Raw genomic sequence first — 21426 nt, forward strand, 5'->3', positions numbered from 1 at the left:
GAAACAGTCACACTTATTGTTAAACTGACATAAGGTGGCTTAACCTGACTTAAAGTACAAGGAACCTCTTGTAGGCATGAGGTGTAATAATGCTTGTCTTGCAGGTTCTTGAATCAAGCAATGCATCTGTATGAAGCAACAGCAGTTGTGCCCATTAATTTTGTGTTTTTCACCACCAGTGCCATCATTTCAGGTTTGTTTCCAACCTTCTGCCTCTACACAATGATGTTCTAAACATCACGTTTTCAAAAATTACCACCTGTGAACAGGAACCCAAACCAGACATGGTTTTTCTCTTCACAAAAAGTTTTTCCTAAGTCACAGGTGTTTAAGTTCTGAAAAATAAACAAGTTCACAACTTCTGAAGCAAAATAAATGGCAGGGATGTTGGAACTAGATTATCTTTAAGGTCCCCTTCCAACACAAACCTATTTTCTATGAAAAACAATCAAATTCTGGCTCTTCCAGAATAGATATGTGTGATTTACCGTGTCTTGCTGGCTTACTAGAAGTACCTGCATTTATCCTAGCCTCATCTTGACATCCAGTAAATGCGTTTACCATGTGCACACCAGCCTCTCTGTATACGAACTGGTAGAGTAATTTTAATGGCCTGGCAAACTACTCAAATGACAACCAGCTGTGTTTCATAGTAGTTAGCGTATATTCTGTTTCAGAAGGTGGGATTCTGGGTTAAGTGAAGGAAATAAAATTACTCCAAAGACTTTTTTAAGCATTTAACATTTTATTCTGGGTGAGAACTTTGAACTCAGCATTGTTAAAGAGGGACTGCAAATCTTGGAAATGGTGCGCAGCATCAGAACATGAGCAGGGAGGACGACTAAGATGCTGTATCAGCAATGAGCCAAAATGATCATGTTGTTAGAACATTTATGACTCATTTTAACACACACTGGGGGCTTTCCTGTCATTGCTGTGCAGAGTTTCTCATGCAGAGCTGCCATTAATGAGAAGGGAGTTAGCTTCACGCACAGATTGCCTCAGCACCTGTGTTAGAAGAGACCTACACTTTGTGACTGAGAGAAGACTTGTGCCAAAAAGGGGTTACATTCCTATGGCCATATGGGAAGTTTGGCCTGGTGCCTCCTTAAGAGATCAAGTACCTATTCAGGAATGGCTTAATAGCTTTGAGACTGGATACACATGTATTTGCACCAGGTTAGTTAAACCAGTGTAGGGCTTAGAACAACAACCTCTGCTGAATCTTGCTGGGCTGCTCATAGAAGGTATCTTGTCTCGTGCCACCCCCATCCCCAGTTACAGCCTTTGAAGACACAGTCACACTTCAGCTGCACTGGTTCACACTGGTGTTTCTAAGCAGAACTATGCTCATCACTGGTTTAAAGCTAATATACTTGGCTGCTAATCGGGGCAGCTGAGATCCAGATACACATCTGGTTCTGTCACCTCCACTACAGAGGTGCTAATTCCTGGAAGAGGGGTGACCAGAAAGAGCTAGTGATCCCTTCAGCCAGAAAGATTTGGCAAACTTGTCTGCTGGAGCCCTTAACTTGGTATAAACATGAGGGACGCAGTTAATTATTGAAAATCTGTTCCCAATTGGAGTTAAGATGTCCACATGGTCTGTTGGAGTATCTTAACGAAATCCATGAAGAACCTCTTAGCTATATTGGTATGTCTTTGCTTGAGAATAAGACCTTGAGTTTGACCTCCATAAAAACTGTTGCTAACAATGCAAAAAATACGTGCATCCGTGCAGTTACTAACCCAGCACATGTTCCAACCTGATTGACTAAATCTTCACCAGTCCCATGCAGTATCTTGAAAAAGCCTAGATTATAGAATATAGGCACATAAAGTGAACACATCACAATGTGCATTAATACCTTATTTGGGATTTTTTTTTGCTCCATTTAAGCATGACACTGCTCCTGACCCTCCCAGCTGTAATTCATATCACTTGGAAGCCAGTCAAGATCTGCAATTCTTGTTTCTGTCACATTCCAGGGGTCATATTTTATCGGGAATTCCAAAGTGCAGCTTTCCTGAGTGTGTTCATGTTTCTGTTCGGGTAAGTGTATCAGCCTAAAATCTGCACTGTTTCAGTTTGTACTGAAACACCATTGCCTTGTGCCTTCTTTTCTCAGTAAGAAGAAACCTGCCTTGTTATTAAAATACTATGGAAAAGCCATTATAGCAGGATAAGAAAAACACTAAAAAAAAAGATTGATGTCTGTGCTTTGGGAGTTTGGAGCCCGGTTTTGAATCCAAATATGTAAAAATGTGAGACACTTATGAACTACTAATCTCATGATGGAATGAAAACCCAGCAGCATGTGTTGCTCCAGCAGGAAGGAGAAATCACTACTCTGCACCAAATATCAAGTTACAGGGGGTGCTTTTACAACTGTGAGACATCTCCTCCCATGTTACCTTCCAGTTGTGTGTCTGCTGCTGCTAGGCATGGGCAACTATATGAGCTGCTTGCCTATAAGGGAATAATATATTAACTCTCTCCCACCTTCCTGTGTCAAGAAAGACACAGTGTGCCTGCAGAAGAATTCAGAGCATGCTAAATAAATTCCTGAAGAATGGCCTAGGTGTTATGAGAGCAGGAACCTTCTCCTGACTCTCAGCACCATAAAAACTTTTGGGACAGGGGACAGTTAATTGATAATGGGTGTGAGATGGTTAAAAGCATCTCAGAGAACTACTGGAGGTGTCTTGCCACAGTGCTGTCAAATAAATGGGGCTGATAGCTACAGACGTCTTCATCTTCTGCAGTTGGGCTTGAGTAGGTGCACACAACTGCTGTCTTGTCTGACTGTAGACAAAAAAGACACAAAAACTGGAGATGAGCAACCATGTATTTGGCAAATAGGAATTAGGAGTTGTGTGTCCAACATAGAGCGGATAGAAGATTTGTCCAACCATAGCAGTTTTTCACTGCTTCTGGCTTGCAACTTGCCCCTGAGACACACAGTCAAATGAGAAAAACAACAGAGATGTTGATTGTCTGCAGCTAGACTGAGTTGTTAATGAAATTGCACATGCTAGAATGCTAGTTTGGATGCTCCGTGAAGATTTGCTCAGGGATTCAAATGTTGTGGTCTCACACTCACAGGCATTTGATTAGGTATATATTGCTGAAAGTGTAATTTTGGCTGTGGAGCCTTTGGAACTGATAATAAAGCTTCAGGAGGCAAAAACTAGACTGAAAGAAAGCCCAAGATGAATTTATAGAGCTGCCAGGAAGAAGTGTTTCTTTATAAACTCAGCAACTTGTATTTGGAAGTCCTTGAAAAAGAAACATGGAAAGAAATTCTCATCTCAGATGCAGCGAACTGTTTCTAATGATACTCTGCCACTGTTATTTTTCAGGTGTCTACTGTCTTTCCTTGGTGTGTTTATAATTGCAAGAAATAAAAAAGAGGAGCATTTGCAAATTCCTTTTATTGACTGTGGACATATTCCTGGTACGTAGGGCTTTTTTTCTGTCTCTGTTTAAATGAGGTATCTGATAATGGGATGACCTAGGAGAATTGAGTCACAGATGTGCTCTAGTCATATTTAATAAATATACTGTTCCCTTAATTTCTATTCCTGTTCCCAACAGATTTTTCAAAGAATTTTTCAGAGTTTTTTCAAACTATTGTTACCACCAGTCAAATGAAAACAGTGATTACTAGAGCAAAGAATGTTTAAATGATGGATTGATGGGGGATTTGTTTTATTAAAATTCTTTACAGAGTTCTTGTTTTTCCCTTCTCTCACCACATTTCCTTAGGACGCAAACTGACAGGGAAAATACAACCAGATTCTCACAGTTCATGCTATGGCACACTGAATAAGGAAGATGACTTGGTGAAAAGTCAAAGCTGAAAGAAGAAAGGACCTTACTTGTCAACTAACAGGAGGAATACCACTGGAACAAGGCACAGCAGCACTTTTTTTTGGAACATATTTAAGTACACATTGAACTCCTGTATGTTGATGAGTCATAGTATTATTTAATCCTAATTAATTTATCCTGTGATTCTACCAAATGGATTCTAAATATAAAGGAAACCTTAAGAAAAACTAAGTAACCATTAATGATACAGAATATTCTCCTAGTATCAATGCCTCTTGGGGATATTCTTAGAGTCTTAATTGCCTTGAAATGCAAATAGGCACAGAACAGGATTATAAAAGTTCCCCTTTGAAACCCCTCAGATCTCTGTAGATGCTTAAAGACAAAGGTGGCAAATGAGAACTTTCATAAGTGACTTCAAAGTATTCTGCTGTATGTACAATTCCTTTTAAATCTGTTCCTTCCTGTTCAGGAGTCAAAGCTGTGGGCATATATACAGTGGACACAAATAGGTAAACACAAAGAATTTTCGATTATACGTAGAGGGACAGTCCTGATTGTCTCCTACCATTAGATTGATTCTCTTATCTTCCAAGGAAATAAACACTTGTGTGAGGAGGGGGAAGAGAATATTTGCCATAAACATAGGCACATGGGCACGTGTGCACATCTGAGGTGCCCAGCCAAGGCAGGTCTAGGGAATTATGCTTGACGTTTTACATCCTTCGAGAAAAGTCCTGTGCACCGGGCTCTATGACCTGTTAGCATAGTCTGTTCTGAGTTTAGCTTCTTTTTCAGCAAAAGTAGGTTTTAGTGAAGAAAGTACAGAGTTTTTCAAAGGAAGTGGGGTAGCCAGGCTCCCTCTCTTGATGTGTCTTGGAAAAATACTCCTAAAAAAGAAAAGTAGGGCAGCTCCTTGTTACCACTGCTAAAGCTGTGTGAGGAAAGGCTGTAAAAAACAGAACCACAAAGAGTCATGGTAACTGTACCACTTTTCCTTCATTAAATGGTAGTGTCTCCACATTCATTTAAAGAGCCAGAAGTGATGGGAAAGATGGCAATACAGGCTCTGTATTCAGATTTAGGAGGTCTTTGTGTCCCTCAGTCCCAGATACCCAGCAAAAAAAGCTGCTTCTGGGCATTCATTGTGGGTCCACTTAACCCTGCCTGATAGTACTGATACACCTCAGCCAGCACAGTGGGGAGCAGACACATCCTCTGCATAAAAACTTAAAGTGCTCTTGAAAAATGTGCATGTCTTGTTTTAGGTTTAAATTAATCTGCAGTAATGGATAGGGGCCATAGACTGTGTGTATTTTGTTTCAGTGAGATAAGAGGAAATGAGGTCTCTTTTTCTTTCTCAAATAATTTTTTATTTAATTTTAAAATAGCTACAGTTGAAGATCCCTAAGGCAATTTAATTTCAAATGCTACAAAGCACACACAGAGCTGCAGTTTTTCCTGTGGAGCAATGGCCCAGGAACTAGGGCATGTGGGGACTTGTGAAGCTGTTTTTCAATATGGACCTTTCCCAGCTGACACAGGACAAGGCTCTGTGTCTGCACCTTACTTGTACTAGCTGTCTGGCTTGGCCTTCCTTTCCCCTCTTACAGTTTGAGTTGAAGTTTCTAAAGCTTAAATAAAAATTTTAAAAAGCACATTATTTTCAGGTGCTTTCTCCAGGGAGTAAGAACATGCCTCTCTCTTTCTTTTGCAAGTCAAATTTAAGCTTCTTTCTAAGTCTCAAGTGAGAGTGTGTGCTAAAGATGGAAATAGGAGGCCTACAGGCTTTTGTTCTATGACCTGGGAAACAAATGAGTGAAAGGGTTTGGTTTTGTTGCTTTTCTAAATTATTGGCCTTGGGCATCTTTCCGAAATCTGTTTCCATGATTCAGGAGGTCTGGAGGAGGTAATAAAGGTTACCAGGTATAGGATTTTCTCTTTAGAGTAAGAAATCAAATGTAAAAATCTGTGGCAAAAGTTATTATTTATTTTATATTTCTGTATTTCTTCTTGAACAATGTTTTTTTTTTTCTTCCTATGGGTTTATACTAAAATTATAAGGGTTAAAATGTTGTCTTTAAACCCTAACATATTTGAAAGTAATTTATGTAGCAAAACACTGGTGAGAATTATATGCAATTAAAAGTTGTGATTTGACACGGTCTTTGAAACTCAAGTACGTTTCAACTAATTAATATATTACAAAATCAGAAAAACTCAGTGATGAGAATTCATTACTGCTCTGCCAAGAAAGGGACATGACTTGTTTCAAGAATCAGTTTCTAATCAATGCTGTTTTCAGATTCTGCTTGCCATACTTAGGTAGCAAACACCACAGACAAAGCAAAAGCCTTTGCACTGGAATACTAAACCATCTCTGAAGCCCTTCTCTTTAATAATGAGTTATTTTCGTGTAATGTTTTTCCTGATATCAAAAATGTGAGCTAGATAATAAGCTGCAAAACTTGCACCTGCAGACTGAATTTTCCTGAACAGATCCTCCATGGGATATGCAGAAATCAAACCAGGGAAAGGTATGGTGGGCAGGCAGCATCCCATGTGGTCCTCCAGGCTCCAGCTTGGGATTTTTGACAGACCAGAAACAGGAGGACTCATTTAATGCTTGTTCCACTGCTGGTCACGCTGCAGCAAGAGATGAAGTATTAACTGGCCATGGGCCTGGAAATGGGACCTCTGGAGTAGAGCAAGGCTGTTTAATTTTTGCTGTAAAATATCAGGATGCATTTACCAAATGGTTTCAGCTGGCAAAAAATAAGTGACCTTTGGACTGGATTTGTCTATCTGCCGATGGTAGGGGCCTGGTGTTCTCCTGGCAGGCTGATTGCCTGCTCCTCCCTACAGCCCAGCTTTTGGCAGCATCATGCTTTTCATGTAAGGGTACTGGTTACCTAAAACCAAAGGAAAGAGGCTGGACATTATAAGGGCTTGAGTTTCTGTGCTTTGAAGTTATGGTTTCATGCACTTGGCAAGCTGCTTGAATGGTTCAGCGCTGCTGAAAGACTCCTCCTCTTTTTCCTGCATGTGAGGTCTTGTGGCTTCCTGTGAGCCAGTTCAGCTAACCCATCCTGCAGACACAATCTGTATCCTTCTTGCTCGGATAGCTCTCTGAGCTGAGGCAACTGACTGGAGAGTATGGTGGGAAGGATGTGAAAAGGAGGAGAAGGAGTGAGACCTCTCTTCTTCAGGGGGAACTATTACATTATTTCTCTCCTGAGGAGATTCTCTATACAGCAAGCATTCTGCTAAGATCACTCTTCATGTATCACCATAACCCAAATGCAGTTATGAGCTTCTTGAAGAACTTTTAAGTGCCTGACTCCTGAAGCAAAACCGTGAGCTAAAGAACTGGCTTCTGTATAGTGAGCGATATGTGGCCCCAAAGGGGGCTGAGATAGGCAGCTCGTGACACCAGCAGTGTCTCAGGGTCACCTAGAAGCCCAGACATATATCTGACTATGAATGATTCTGAGGATTCATTTTTTTCTTTCCAATGACTGTTTGCTATAAGGTGTGTAAACAGTGCTGGAAGGATGGACTGAAAAGTCTTCTGAACTCAAAATGGTCTCACTCTTGTGATCTCTCCTTCCGGCCCACTTTATGCAGGATCGTTGGTTGCTTGCAGAGAAAAGTGTTGCCTCTGATAACACTGGGGTGCAGATGATTAGGCTGAGCTGTCTTTCAGTTTGCCCTTTTGTTACCGTCCTCTAAGACTTGGCATTTTTCTTTTTGGAATTTATTGTTCATTCCTTCTGCAGAAATCAGCTGGACTGTGTTAACAATCAGCCCAAAGGAGACAAAGGCTAACTACCATAATTATATTCCATATATTGTATGTGGTTTTAGCTTGGCTTTTTTTTTTCCTACTGATTTGAGAGTGAAGGCTGACTATTCTCTGCCTAGAAAAGCATCTCCCTTGGTGGATGGGAGATGTTTTAACCTTTTGAAGATGAGAGATGCATAGAGACAACTTCCAGGCACTTGGCTGCAGTAACCATTAGGTTGCAGCCTAAAAGGAGGCAGCATTGGCAAATACGTCGCTACGTATTAAGCACTCATGACCATTTAGAAAGGATCCTGGTCCTCTTGCCATGTGTTACATCTGTTCAGAGCATATGTAGCTGATCTGAACCCTTAGGCACATAAAAATATTCTTGAAGCATGCCTTGAGGATGTCAATGTCTCTTGGGCATGTACTGTCTTCCATCCAGAGCTCTTGCTGGGTCCTCCCTTTAGGGAAATTAGACTGTGGGGTGGATATACACCACAGGATTACTCTGATAAGAAGATACAGTACTGTCTGAATGTTCCCATGACCTGGAAAGTGTTTATAGAGTACTGCCTTACAAGGAAGTTGTATAAACTTACAGTCTTAGATTACATTGCCTTTATTTTCTGATTCCCACCAAAGTAAGCAAGGGCAGTTTTGGGTATCCACAGAAGCAGAATTATTAACACCTCAGGAACTTCAAGATCTAAATAGATAGGTGGCTGCTGAGTAGGCTTCTTATTTAATCTAAATCCCAGTTTTGCTCTAAGGCTTGTCCAGGCCTTTCAAAGTGCATTTCATAGTACAAATCTGCAGCAGCATTTTGATTGCTCATGGACTCGGTCACCGGTGCCAGGAGAATTTGTGTCAGTTCAGTTCACAAGGTGACCATGAGGAGGACGGTGTTCAGCGGCAGACTGAGAAATCATGGTGGCTGAAGAGTTTTGCATGAATGCAGAGGGGTCCACACTACAGTGGTCTCCTGGACTCCTTGTTGACAGTGTCAACAAAGAATTTGTTGACAATATTTAAAGGAGAGCTACTGTAAAGGAATGATTAAACAGGTGGCTCTAACACTGACTGCTTTACATGAAGTCGATATTTCACTGTTGTCCATGGCACTAATACCTTAAACATGAAAAGTGGCCTGTGGCCATTGATGAAGGAGCCAATTTTTGTACTTTGCTAAATCACATTGGGAAAAATAGAAATGATTGATTTAAGCCTCCAGCACAAACATGCACTTGCCAGCTCTCTAGTTGGAGATTTCCATTCTTGGAATAGGCATTGCCTTGCCTAGATGAAATCTTTGGAGTCTGCTGCCAGATTTTTTGCCAGAATCATTAAACTGGTTGAAATAACAGCACTGTCATTTGTCTTCCATTTGATAGCTTGTGGGCGTAAATCCAGAGCAGCATGAACACAAGATCAGTAGTTTTCATTTGAAAAAAAAGTTAAAAGTTTTTCCTGAGTTTCAATAGCAAGTGTATCAAGCCCCGAGCTTTATGCTGTCTAATGCTCTCCAATGCCCTCAGCCAAGAGTAAGAAAGCAAGCTTGCACTGCACAGAGCCTGCTAATTAGGCAGTTCTTACCTGTCAGTGAAGGTCACTGCTGGTAACACACTGTACAGCAATAGAATACAACAAACTACTTGAGCTTCTATTCAGTTTTCCAAGAACTGCTGTTCTGTGTTTTATAAGGGAAAAGAGCTGAGGAATATGATTTACTAAGCATCGCAGTTATTCATGTGTTTATTTTTTTCCAGACAATGTTTAACAGTTAACTAACTGCATGTCCTGACGATACTGACTGGATTCTGGGTGTATGCATGTGCTGCAGGATTTGATTCAGAAGTGTGAATAACGGAGTTTGCTGATATAAGAAGGCAGCTTTATGTCATCTGGCCTGGCCTCTTTTACAGTTCAAGTCAGGCAATCTCCTCTGAGCACTTCTGTGTGAACCCCTTGGCCCATCTATAGAAGAAGGCAACCCATCCTCTCCTACTAGTCAAAGTAGAGGAACCACCAATGCCATTAGTAATTTTTACTACCAATGAGTCATTGTTTGCTTTTGAACTCTGCCTTATGTCTATTTTAACTTGTTTGGATTTAACTTGCACTGTTTGTCTTTTGCCAGTGATTTAAAGCATTCAGTGAGTCCCTCTAGTGAAATATAGTATGATGACTTGGGTTTTTTGCTAAGCCAAAGAGAAGGAAATTTTAAGTCTCTCAGCATCAGATCTTTCTTTACGCCCTCAAATTGTTTTCTGTGGTGGTCTTCTGATTTCTCTCCATTTTTCAGTATCTGCATTTGGTCAAATACAAAGTGAAAATCTGATCCTAGCAGCACGGAAGAAGTAGCACAGAACTGGACCAGACCCAGGGCACCATGATCGAGTGCTTGGCTTCCCCTCCTCTCACAGCTGCAGCCCTGCCACCTCTCCTGGGAGGTGCCTACACTTTGTTTTGACACTGTATTTTAACGTTGGCTGTTTTGCACACCCAGAGATGCAGCAGCATCAATTATTTTTGGTGATTTGATGTCTGACTCATTGCTTAGTTCAGTGGTGGTCCAAAGAGTAGGTACCCCTGCTCAGAGGTCCCCAGGAGGTCTGGCACAGCAGGAGACCTTGAAACCCTCTGGCCCAGGGTCTGACACAGACGTGGTGGCACCTGACAGTTGCAGTAAGCAACACTACAGAGCTGCTCTTTCTTCAGCACCTGAGAGATTTGAGAGTTCAGCGAGATTTGGGAGGAAGATGGCTAATTCAGTGACTGTTTAAGGTGTGGTAAGTAAATAGGAACTGTGAGAGGTGCCTGGATGTGGGGAGTCCCTGCCCAAATTGGTTGATCTCTTCTCAAGGATGGTGATGGTGCACCAGAGAGAAAAGATGCTGATATTTGTCATATATGACAGAAAGGCTTCTGCTCCCTCTGTCCCTCACTGCTCACAACCTCACAGTGAGCACAAGTTCTGAAAGCAGCAATTTGGACTTCTCCCCTCCAAGAGGACACAAGCACATGCCAATGCTGAATAGGACATCAAGACCCCAAGTAGTGCTTGCCAGCTGCGGCCTCTTTGGATCGTTCTGGTGATAAGCCATTTGCTTAGGCTGTGGATGTCCCACCCTGAGGTTTCCAAGGCTCCCACAGGGTCCTGCTCCCAGGTGGACCTTGCCCTTCTGGTCCTGCTCCTCCCTGAGTGTTCCCCAGCCCTTTTGTGGATATCAGATTTGATATTCATCTGTGTTGGAGGGAATGTTGTCGTGTTTTTACAGCCCAAGGTCCCGTTACACCACAGAGCAGGCACAGCTATTTTGCCAGTAGCTTTGCACTGTGAACAGTTTGAATCCAGTGCTCTGAGGTGTTTGGGGTGGTTCTTCTTGGTATTTTCAAATGAACAGATCTCTAATGTCACCTCAATTAGCCTGAGATATTTTGTGGTAGAGTTCATTTGAAAAAAAAAAAAAAAAGCTGCTTTTAATACTGAAGTCTTTGCAAATAAAAGGCCCCGTCGGAGGACTTTGAATGTGATTACAGTGACTCACATTTTTAATGGCTTTTTTTTTAAACTCAAAAATGGCTTTTTTCCAAATAAAATCCTACAAGGCCTCATATAACAAACAAGGGTTACTGCTCTTTTCCACACATAACGTGAAAAATATCCTTGAGTGAAGCAAACTGCAGCCCATCTGCTGTAGCTTGGCCGGCGTGCGGCACAGCTCCCTGACCATTACGCATTGCTCTTGGTAAAGCAAACCACCTGCTTCCTGCACGAGTCCCGCCTCGAGCCTCCCCAGTGCTTCTCCGAGGAGGAAACTCATCCAAACTGCTGATGGGAGATGACAACCTTGGCATTCCCTTTCGCTGCATTTGTTCTTATGCCATTTGTTGTTCACTCAAGTGCTCCGTGGACTTGCGTCTTCTTTTCCATCCAGGCTAGAAAAAGGCAGGCTGTGCCAGAGATAAATAGACTCCTACCTTCCTGTCTATGGCGCTCCTTTAATCTCCAGCTGCAGTCAGCAAAGTCTTCGTTTGGGAAGCCAAAAGGGCACCCTTGAAAGGGAAGGGAAAGGAGAGAAGTCTTGGGGCAAGTTTGCCAAGGAGTGATCTGAATGTCAGCCCCCTCCTCCCTGATTCAGGGTCTGATGCTGCAGATGCTTAACTGAGCTGAGCTTTTCATGTATCCCACTTGGGTCAAACAAGTACTCACATGAATTCCAGAAGCATCCTGGACATGTACTTCCTAGACACATTTCCTAAACACTTATAGCACAGACAAACTGTAATTTTGCAAAGACTGTGATGAGTAAAAAATGGCATTTCCCCCAGCTGCTTGCCATCAAGCTGCATAGCTCTGGCAGCTGAACGGACCAAAGCCAACGCCATTACACAGCACATGCTGAGCATCCTCCCATTGCCTTCACTGTCAGTGAAGGAAGAACTCCATTAATCTTGTTCACTGCTTAAAGCAGATTAGGCACCATCTGCATAGCCCTATCCACCAGCCTCACCAATAGGGTGCCCTGAAGTCCTGGGCATGGCTTCAAAGGATGCCGCACTGTACGAAACAAATGGCTTTCTATGGCCTAAATAAGGTCAGGATTCACACTGCTCTGGGTACCCCTTAGTGGTAAAAACGTTAATGTGAAGTTTAAAAGTCCAAGGTGAAATCCTTTCCGAGTCTGAACTGAAGACCATTAGCTATGTCTTCAGAAACTGGAAGAACTGGGCTACTGGGGAAAGAGGACTTCTGCTTGGCCATGACCCTGCTGCTGCAGTCCAGAGAGTGCTATGGTGGTACTTCATATGTCTGTCAGGACAAGATGTTTATTTCCTCCTACACTTAAAAAAGAAAAAAAATCCAGTGTTGCTGTTTTCCTAAAAATTAAACAGTTTTCACTACCTTCTTCTCTGAAGTTAAACAGTATTGTTAAATTCTCTAACTATAAATAACCATCAGCAGCACTCTGAGGTAAACACCTCATAGGAAAAATTCCCACTCAGACAGTAAAAATTTGGCAATTTTATGGTCAGCTCAAAATGTGATCTTACAGCAGAGAACAAAACCCTCTTGAAATAGCATTATTTGGAGGAAAACGTGTTTGTGGGTATGTGTGGTTAACTGCATACTTATGTGGCAGAGATTAGTATCTCAGTGGTACCAGCCCTATCATGTGTTTGTTAGTGTGCAGCATACCGTGCCACTCAGTTCTCAGAGTGCACCTTTTTATTATTTCTTTTTTAGAAATGAAGTTGTGCAACATGCAGTAAATATCATTAAAACTGGGAAAAAATAGTTATTTAGTGTGCATGAATGTGTTTTCTAATGCAAAATAATATCACATCTTAAAATGTGTAATTAACCATTGGCCAAAACGAAATCACATCTTAACAATGTGTCATGTTTATCTGCCCAAAACTCAAAGCTGTGTTTATTTTTGTTATGTTAAGTGGTGACCTTAAGCACACCAAGCCACTGGCAGAGTGAAGCTGCAGCTGGGACTGCATGAAACAGGGTAAAAGGTGCAACATGCACTTCAGTAAAGCACTGGTTAAGGTTGTCTCATCATCAGCCTACAAGAATAGAGTGCTAAAGAAATTTCAGGAATGGTCCTAACTCTGTTTCAACAAATGTTGGTGCTCATAGACTGCAGAAGCCACAGCAGAATCCCTGTGCTTTCTGTCAGCTGCTTAATAACTAACAACTAAACTGCTGGTATGAGCTGGGGGCTTATTGGGAGGCGTTCTGACTCTTGCCTTGAGCCTGTACTTACAACAAATTGTGTCCCAGCATGGGTAAGAGACAGGAATCCTGAATTCCTGGGTGCTTATATGTAGGGCAGTGTTTTGGTTCATTTTTCCAAAGAATCAAAATCAGGTGAAGTAGGTATAGCTCTAAAACCTGGCTCCCTCCTTTCTGGAGCAACCACCCCTGTTGAGTCTTCTCCATTCCCTCCAGTTGCCTTTCACAGCAGAACTTTGGGGTATTTCTGTGTTCCTTGTGATGGAGGAGGCATCAGCAGTCAGGACACCAATCTGACTCCCCTGCACACATTTTGTGTTTGGCATCTTCTGCTTAGAGTGTTGTCCCTAATCCTTTTGGGTCAGCTTTATATGCAGCATTTTTGAGTGCTCAGCAGCATCTGGGTAGGGCCTGTGGGTGTGTATGCAGTACAAATAATTCACTTAGATAAAAGGTAGCTGTAGAAGCCCAGAAGATAAGGGGCTAATGTGTATGGCTCAACATTCTGATAGCCAGATAGCTGTGGAGTCAACCAAGGATTGTTGGTAATAACCATGCCTGTGAGAAAGAACAGGATGTGGCTGGACAAGAGGACCATATGGAGGTAGGGCAGCACTTTTCTGGGACAAGCATCGTTGTTCTGGCTCCTGGAAATAAGCACAACACAGTACAGTGCAAGCACAGCAATGAGGTCAAGAAGCAGACGTGGACTGTTGACCAAAGGTCGACTCAGAAGAAGGGGATCAAGACCACCCAAGACCCCAAAATGCTCTGACTCATTTCCAGAAAGGTCTGAAAGAAAAAACTGCGCATGATAATTAATTTGGATTAAAAGTGATAAGTTTAGCTCCAAGGCAATTTCTTTTCAACCACAGGCATCTTCGAATCTTCCCCTTAAGGTGGGACACCACAGCAGCATGAACAAAAGAATAAATAAGCTTACATGTACCATAAAAATGTGTCTGGAGTTACAAAGTCTCCAGCAAGCTCTGGTAAAAATAAGCAAAGGAACAAGGTTCCAAAAAGCTTTACAGTAGAAATAGTGGGAGCAAGAAACGTAACTAGTCTTAGGGTGGAGTCTGCAAAACGTATGATGTGTTTGTTTGCAACAGCACAGGAGCCTCTGCTGTGAAGGTCACTCCCTGTCCTATGCTCCACAAGCTGATATAGCTGTTAAATTCAGTCTTGGCTTCCTACAACAATAAAGCTGCAATGCTGTGAGGAAGGGAAAAGACTTGCATTTGAATGGAGGCTATGCAGTAGCTGAGATATTCCAGGAGCGATATTTATACTGGAAAGGTCAACCTGGCCTACTGCAACAGTGGTAGTAAGGGCTTCAGCAGTATCTGTGGTGGTGTCCAGTAGGCAAAAGGAGTGCAATAAAGTAATATTAACCTGCTGTTTTTGTTGTTAGCACTGTTGCACATAGTATGCTTCATTTGTGAGTATTAAGCACCCGATGGAAGATAGAAGCCTGATGCGGCAATCTGTCATTGACTCTAGAGAGTACAGAGAAGGCATGAGGACTTTGTGTCTTCACAAATAAATGAAATAGTGGACACACTTCTCCAAAGCAGTGGTTCTCCATGCTCCTTAATCCAAAGTTCCACCAATTTTTTGGAGGATTAAGCTGCAGACTGCTTGAGCAGTCTTAATGCAGCAGTCTTCATGAAAATCAACTGAAAATTAGGCTACCCTTTGAAAGTTGAGGCAGCATGTGTGTGAGGGTTTGAGCAGTTTTGGGGTGGGGGAGACAGTGGGGAGAGTTCCTTTCTTTTAGAATCTCAGATACCATTCTCTGAAGTCCTGCAGACAAAGAGTGGCCCCCAGAGCACGGGTTGAGAAATACTCTCCCAGGGACACGATAACATCTGAGCACAGAACTGCATTGTTCCCTAAAGCTGCCAAGTTACCAAGGATGGCTTGGAGAGCAGGGGGTGGTTAGACCTCTCCACTGTTATTCACAGCTTTAACTTACAGCAGAACAGAAAATAGCACTAATTGTTGTCATAGTGAAGGAAATGTTTAAACTCAATGCAACTGTAATCCATGCTGTTCTGCTGCAAGCAGGTGTGGAAAGTTGACAATGGAAGATCTGGGTATTCTCATGAAGTAGAGCATGATATCAGAGCTGATACATTCAGCACCTTGTACCTTCTGACTGATGTCTGTGATGATCAGAACATGCAAGAACTGAGAGGGAGTATAGATTTTAAGGAAAGTTGCATCAGCAGCCACAAAAAACAACATCCCAAGCAAAAAAGGTGAGTGGGCTCTAGAATACATGGACAGGAAATGTGTGAATCCCTGAAAAGAGGCAGGTTTCCAATGGGTTTCTTTAACTTTCCAGAGTGAGGAGTAGCCTTTTCAGAGCCTGGAAACATTTTCTCAGTACATAAGAGATGTCGCAGAAACGAGACATAAAAGGATAGTCAGACTAAAAGCAGAACTCGTTTCTCATCAAATTTCCTTTCAAATACTAATAAAATGCAAATATTGAAGTCTTCTCTACTTACAGTGGTCTTGATTTTCTGTTCTTTTTTTAGGAGCACTGAATAAAGGTATCTCCTTTCCCTTATTCCGTAGGAAAGCAATAAAATTACAGTAATCTGAAAAAATACTGGCATTAACTCTGAAAAAGGATAATGCAGAATTATATCAAAGAAAAAAATTAATTTTTGTTACAGTATAAGATATTTGAATTCCTCCAAATGAGTAGCACATTTATTATGAATGTCAGAATTTCCAAAGGTAACCTTCATTAAGTCGCTTAAAAGGTCAACCATCAACACTCATGTGGTTCAGAGTCTATAGAGCAAAACCAATAATAAAACCAGGAGGCCGTTCTTTTCTCTCCCCATTGCTTTCTTTCTTTAGACAAGAGTACATGCACATGTGTGTGGGTCTGCGTGTGTGTAAAACAACAGAAATCTAGCAAAGAGCAGGACTTGCTTGTCTCTGCATTTGCTGACTCCAAAATATATAATTCTGAAAAGTTAAAAAGTCTTGCTTTTCCCATATTATCCCCCCACAGGAAGAACTTTTTTCCTGCCTAAATCATCACTTAAAACCTTTTAGGATTAAAACATGACTAAATCTAAACCTTTTCATTTGGAACAAGCATTTTCCAGCAGGTTTGGATGGTCAGCTGTGATCATTTTGCTTCTATGAAGTTATTTGCAAAGGAAAAAATAAAGGTTGTTATAAGTGATTTCAGTTTTTCAAAGATTACTTTCTTGATAATGTTATACAATAAGCCCCTAAAAGCTGCTTTATAGGCCAGCTCCACAAGACAAACAGTGAACAAATTGGTCTGGGCAAGGAAAGCTTTCCTAAGATAATTAAAACAACTTGTGCCGGCACTGTGAGAAAGAAGACAGCTTTCAAAATGTTTATCTTCAAGCTGAAATACAAGTCCCAAGCCTGAGTTTGAAAAGCAATTGAAAGATCATTGGCCCTGGCAAGGAGCTGATGCGCAGTGGGAGGTAGGTGGGCCAGGCTGTGAGCATCACGCAGGTGGGACTGGGGCCAGCAGGTCAGCTGAGAGGGTCCTGGGAGGAGGTGGGTAGGGACTTCTTTTCTTTGGCATGTTCCCCTGGTCTCAGAGGTGCATCCTCTGCCAGCTATCTCACAGTCCCTCCTCACATGAAGCTTCCTGTTAACCCGCCACAGCACCTTTAGTCTCTCAGTTTGTTTCTCTCTTTTGGTTCCTCCATCCAGTGGATGATCATGCTGCACAGTTCCTCTGCCTCTCCTGCGTCTTCTGTGGACAACTCCACTGTTGACATATCTGAAATACTCCTTTTTTTTGCCAATGTATCCTTCTCCTGTTGCTTCTCTTCATGTTGGCTTCATGTAAGTTTAGGCAATGATTTATATGCAAATCCAGAGTGAGAACAGAGGCCGACATAGTGAAAAGGCTTTGATCGTAACCTCACTTTCAATCCCTAACTTTTGTTGCCTCCTGGTTCCAGATTTCACTATGTTGCAGCTGCTGCAACTCAGTGGTTTTGTTTATTCTTCAACATTTCCTTCACAAGAAGAAAGAAAAGTTCAGCCATTACTGCATGAGCGGGAAGTGAAGAAATAAACCCCTCTCCTCATTAAAACAATATACTCAGACCTTTTCCCTGCCTTCCCCCACCATCCAAGTAGGACTTCAAGCAGAGCACAATAACAAGTAGTGATTATTTGCTGTGGAAGTATGTTCGTGGAGTGCAACACAAGGCTAGATCCCAGAAGAAATTTTTGTTGTTGATTGGATAGTTACAAGGATTTGGAAATCACCTAAGGAGCATGGGAAGGAAGGTGTTACTGTCTCGGTCACTCATTAAAACTGCACCTGGTGCATTTCTATGCAGCAAACCACCACATGCAGGACTGCATCTCCAGAAGTAAACAGTCTGAGGAAGCCAAGGATCTGGAGAGAAGGACAAACCTCATGCCCAGGGTGAGCTCTTGCAATCACAAAATTGAACAGTAGTGGTGTCCCCTATAAGCCTCAGCCTGGCACATTGGGTTGTCTCTTCATTGCACATGACAGCTTCACCAAAGTTGTGGGCTGTCTCCTGCTCACTGTGTAAGTTCTGTCTGTGTCACCTGCATGGGCTGTTGGGCTACAAAAAATGCAGTGCGCTCCGAAAATGCAAACAAGTTGGACATCTAACTAGAGAACATGGCAAAGTGGACTTAAGGTTTGAAGATCCATTTCTCTGAGAACTAGGGAATAATAGAGCCCAATAAACAACATAAGGGTACAGTAATTACTGGCCATCTCTGCAGAGAAACCTGCAGAGAAAGTGACATCTTTAGACAGAGATTATCTCTTATTTGTGTCTCTTGCTTTCTTTTGGCTAAGAGTGGCGTTTTTACTTAGTAGATACCTGATTTGTCCTCAGAGCATTTTGTGCTACTAAATGGCATTATTGCAACCGGAGACAGCACAGAGTAGTTTACCCGAATTGTAAGGGTAAACACGAGGGCAACATATCCATGGTTGTTACTGCTGACAAGTTAATGTTCCATTAAAACCAGTTTTAAGCCCTGAACACACTGGACACATGAGTAACCCGTACAGTTCTGAAGTTAAGAAGCTCCCTTGTTTGTTGCATAGTTAACAGCTAAGGCTTAGGCAGAGTTGTTACATCTACAGATTCTCTGCAGCCCTTGTGGACAGAGCAAAACACAAATATAAACTATGTTAGAGGTCTGGAGTAATATGGGAAAGGGCCAAAATGGATGGTGGCAAATAGTGGGAGAAAGGTCATGAGAAAAAAAATGAGGGAAGTAAATTTTATTAGCAGAAAAACAGGGCATGACCCTATCATTTGGCAAAGTTACAGAAATGTTAACCTTTGGAAATGCTATTAGTTCACTGCTGTTGGAAAGTTGGCTAGAAAGGCAACACTCAGGACTGACTCAGTTCTAGGGTTTCTGCTGTGCTAAGCACAGTAACACGTGAACACACCTCCCTCCCCTCTCGGAGGCATGCTTGTAAGGAACAGCCACTAAATTGTGTGTTATTCCCAATATTTTGCTACCCTAGGCAACCAACCATCAACTCCAGTCAGCATGACACAGCCTGCAAGAACTAGATAGTCTAGAATCAATTTGCTACTCCAGTTGAGTTTGATTTTATGATCTTAACACTTGTCATTTTGGGAAGGAACAAAACATTCACTGTTCCCAGGGTATGTAATGCTACTGGGAAGCCATAAATTTTAATTCAGTGCTTTATTTCCCTCATGAAGAGATGTTGTTCATATGTGCTGTCACAGTTGGGGGTTCCTCTTTTTTCCTTGTCCCTTCATTAAGTTGGAACACACTGAGAAACACGACAGCTTTTGTTTCTGTCAATGATGGATATTATAGTGAGCGTTTTGGTCTGGTTTCCTTGGACTAGGAACTATTTTGCATGAAATTTTCTGCTGGATGAGCTGGCACTCCTGGCTCCCCCTCCAAGCTCTGCCAATCACTATTTTTTTCCTTTCAGCATTTGCCTTGAATTTGAAGTTGCAGGATATAGAGATTGATGGTTTTATTCTTTAGAGGAAAGGAATCAATTCAGAGTGCATGCTGGTGCCCAAAAGAGTCTTAGGGAAGAGAAATGCTCTGTCAGTTTATCCAAGTGTATTTCAGGGCTTGAAAGTGGAAACAGAAAACTTACTAAAAATATTTGTATTTTTTCTTTAAATTAATATTTTAATTGGAAAACCCATACTCTATAGAGTTTCCTGTAGGATATATTTCTTCATATTTGGGAAAAAATACCCAGATGTCTAAAAGCTCAGAAAAATACTTGGTTTTCATTCTTTCCTCTTGTATTTTCCACTTGAAAAAATTTTACCATGATAAAAAATGAAGGTACATAGAGAAGAAGACCCAGTTAATAGAAGACTGCCTACTGCAGTCTGAAAAAAGATAGGTGTTATACAAAGGGAAAGAAATTTTAATGATAGCAATCAAAGTTCAAAGGAGAATCTTTTAAGGGTTTTCTACTATTTTATTTTATGGGATAAAAGTATATCCTGTCTGTGAGGTCAGAAACCCTATTTAGCGCCTGTTTGAGAAGGAGACTCAGACTTCAGTCAGGATATTGGCTGAAGCTTTAATATTTTTTAATACTCAGTGGTCTTAGCATTTTGAGGACTGAAAAGGAGGAGACAGATACTGCAACTTGTATGTTTTTTTCCAAGCTAGGTCCCCACAGACTAATTTATGTCCTTGAAAATATGCAAATTAATTTTACAAATGGATCTGGATGAGAATCAATTTTTAGTGGTCATTAATTTAATGACCTTGCAGATAAAAGAGGTGACCTCTCTTACTGCTTAATAGACTTTGAAATCCAGCTGACATGTGGAGTTTACTGTTTTCAATGGTGAAAGGGAAGTTATTATTTTTGGTTGGATTTTCTGTTCTGATCCCTGAAGACCACATGAAACCTGGCTACTGTCCTGGGACTTGTAGTTCAAGTTATTGTCTTTGTAGTCCCTGGAGTTAACCTAATAGCCTGGGATCTTACTGTAGAAAACATTTGGAGAAAAATGAATTTATGTTGTATTTCCTGCATATTTTTTATAGCTGCTTGGCCAGACTAACAACATCCCTCCTTGTACTGTGGGACAGTACTCTTTCAGCTTTTGATGGTCTTTTACAGAAGGAAATCTGGATAAAAAATGTAGTGTTTCAAAATGAAGGCCAAAGTTTACTCAGAATAGGATCAAAGTGGAATTTAAAACACACATACATTCCTCTTCTGTGGTCTTTACTACACTTCTACAGGAAAGTTGTCAAAAACCAAACTGTTCCACACCAAATGGGAGGATACTGAGTATGAACTAGTGGGGGGAACCAGGTGTTCCAATCCACTCAGGTGGGGAGAGACGAAGTTTGCCTCGATCCACAAACATGGAAAGGTATTAGGTTCTAATCCACCCAAAAGCGAGATTAATGCACAAATGAGGCCAGATGTTGAATTCCAAAATGATAATTCAACTTTATTTTCTAAAACAAAAAGAGAGGAGGGGAAGTAGGAAACCAGAAAAGTAGGAAAACCAAGAGAAATTACTAGAAGCACAGAAAAGTGGTTACCACCACCAAGGGCTCAGCACTGGCTTGTAGATTCAGTCCTCCTGAGTGGAGGAGATCTCCACTGGGCTCTGATCTCTGGTCTTTTGTCTTCTATCCCCAATCTCCTCTCTGTCCTCTGCTGTCTCTCATCCTTGTCGATCTTCTTCTATGGTCTTCTCTTGTGATCTCTTGTCCTGTGCTCTCTCTCTGTGACCTGTTGGGCACTTATATGCCCTTGAAGCAACTGCAGGTCTCACAAGAAGTTAATTTCGATAGAAACACACCACAGTAGGGTCTGGGTGCTCATTGGATGATCCAATGGTATCCAAGAAAAATTCGCCTGGTATACCTTACTTGGTAATTTAGCTGAAGTCCTTACCATGTAATAGTTTTTTAATTAAAGAGATTGTTTTTTAATTAAAGCAACTTGCCTTTTACAGTTTTTCAATTAAATCTTTTTGTTTCATGTCTCAGGCAATGGCA

The 21426-nt window shown here is 41.5% G+C and overlaps 1 protein-coding gene across 1 annotated transcript in view; it reads left to right on the forward strand.

The window, feature by feature from the left end:
* The window catches only part of NIPAL2 (NIPA like domain containing 2), a 47131-nt gene extending 43107 nt beyond the window's left edge, over nt 1-4024 (forward strand). Inside the window, exons 8-11 of the mRNA XM_008924046.2 lie at nt 105-193; nt 1990-2053; nt 3364-3458; nt 3770-4024. Coding sequence (XP_008922294.2) covers nt 105-193; nt 1990-2053; nt 3364-3458; nt 3770-3864 — 343 coding nt within the window. The 3' untranslated portion in view covers nt 3865-4024. The remainder of the gene's footprint in view (nt 1-104; nt 194-1989; nt 2054-3363; nt 3459-3769) is intronic.
* Nucleotides 4025-21426: the final 17402 nt, after the last annotated feature.

Source organism: Manacus vitellinus, unplaced genomic scaffold, assembly GCF_001715985.3.
Source record: "Manacus vitellinus isolate BGI_N305 unplaced genomic scaffold, ASM171598v3 scaffold_1_pilon, whole genome shotgun sequence".
NCBI lineage: Eukaryota > Metazoa > Chordata > Aves > Passeriformes > Pipridae > Manacus > Manacus vitellinus.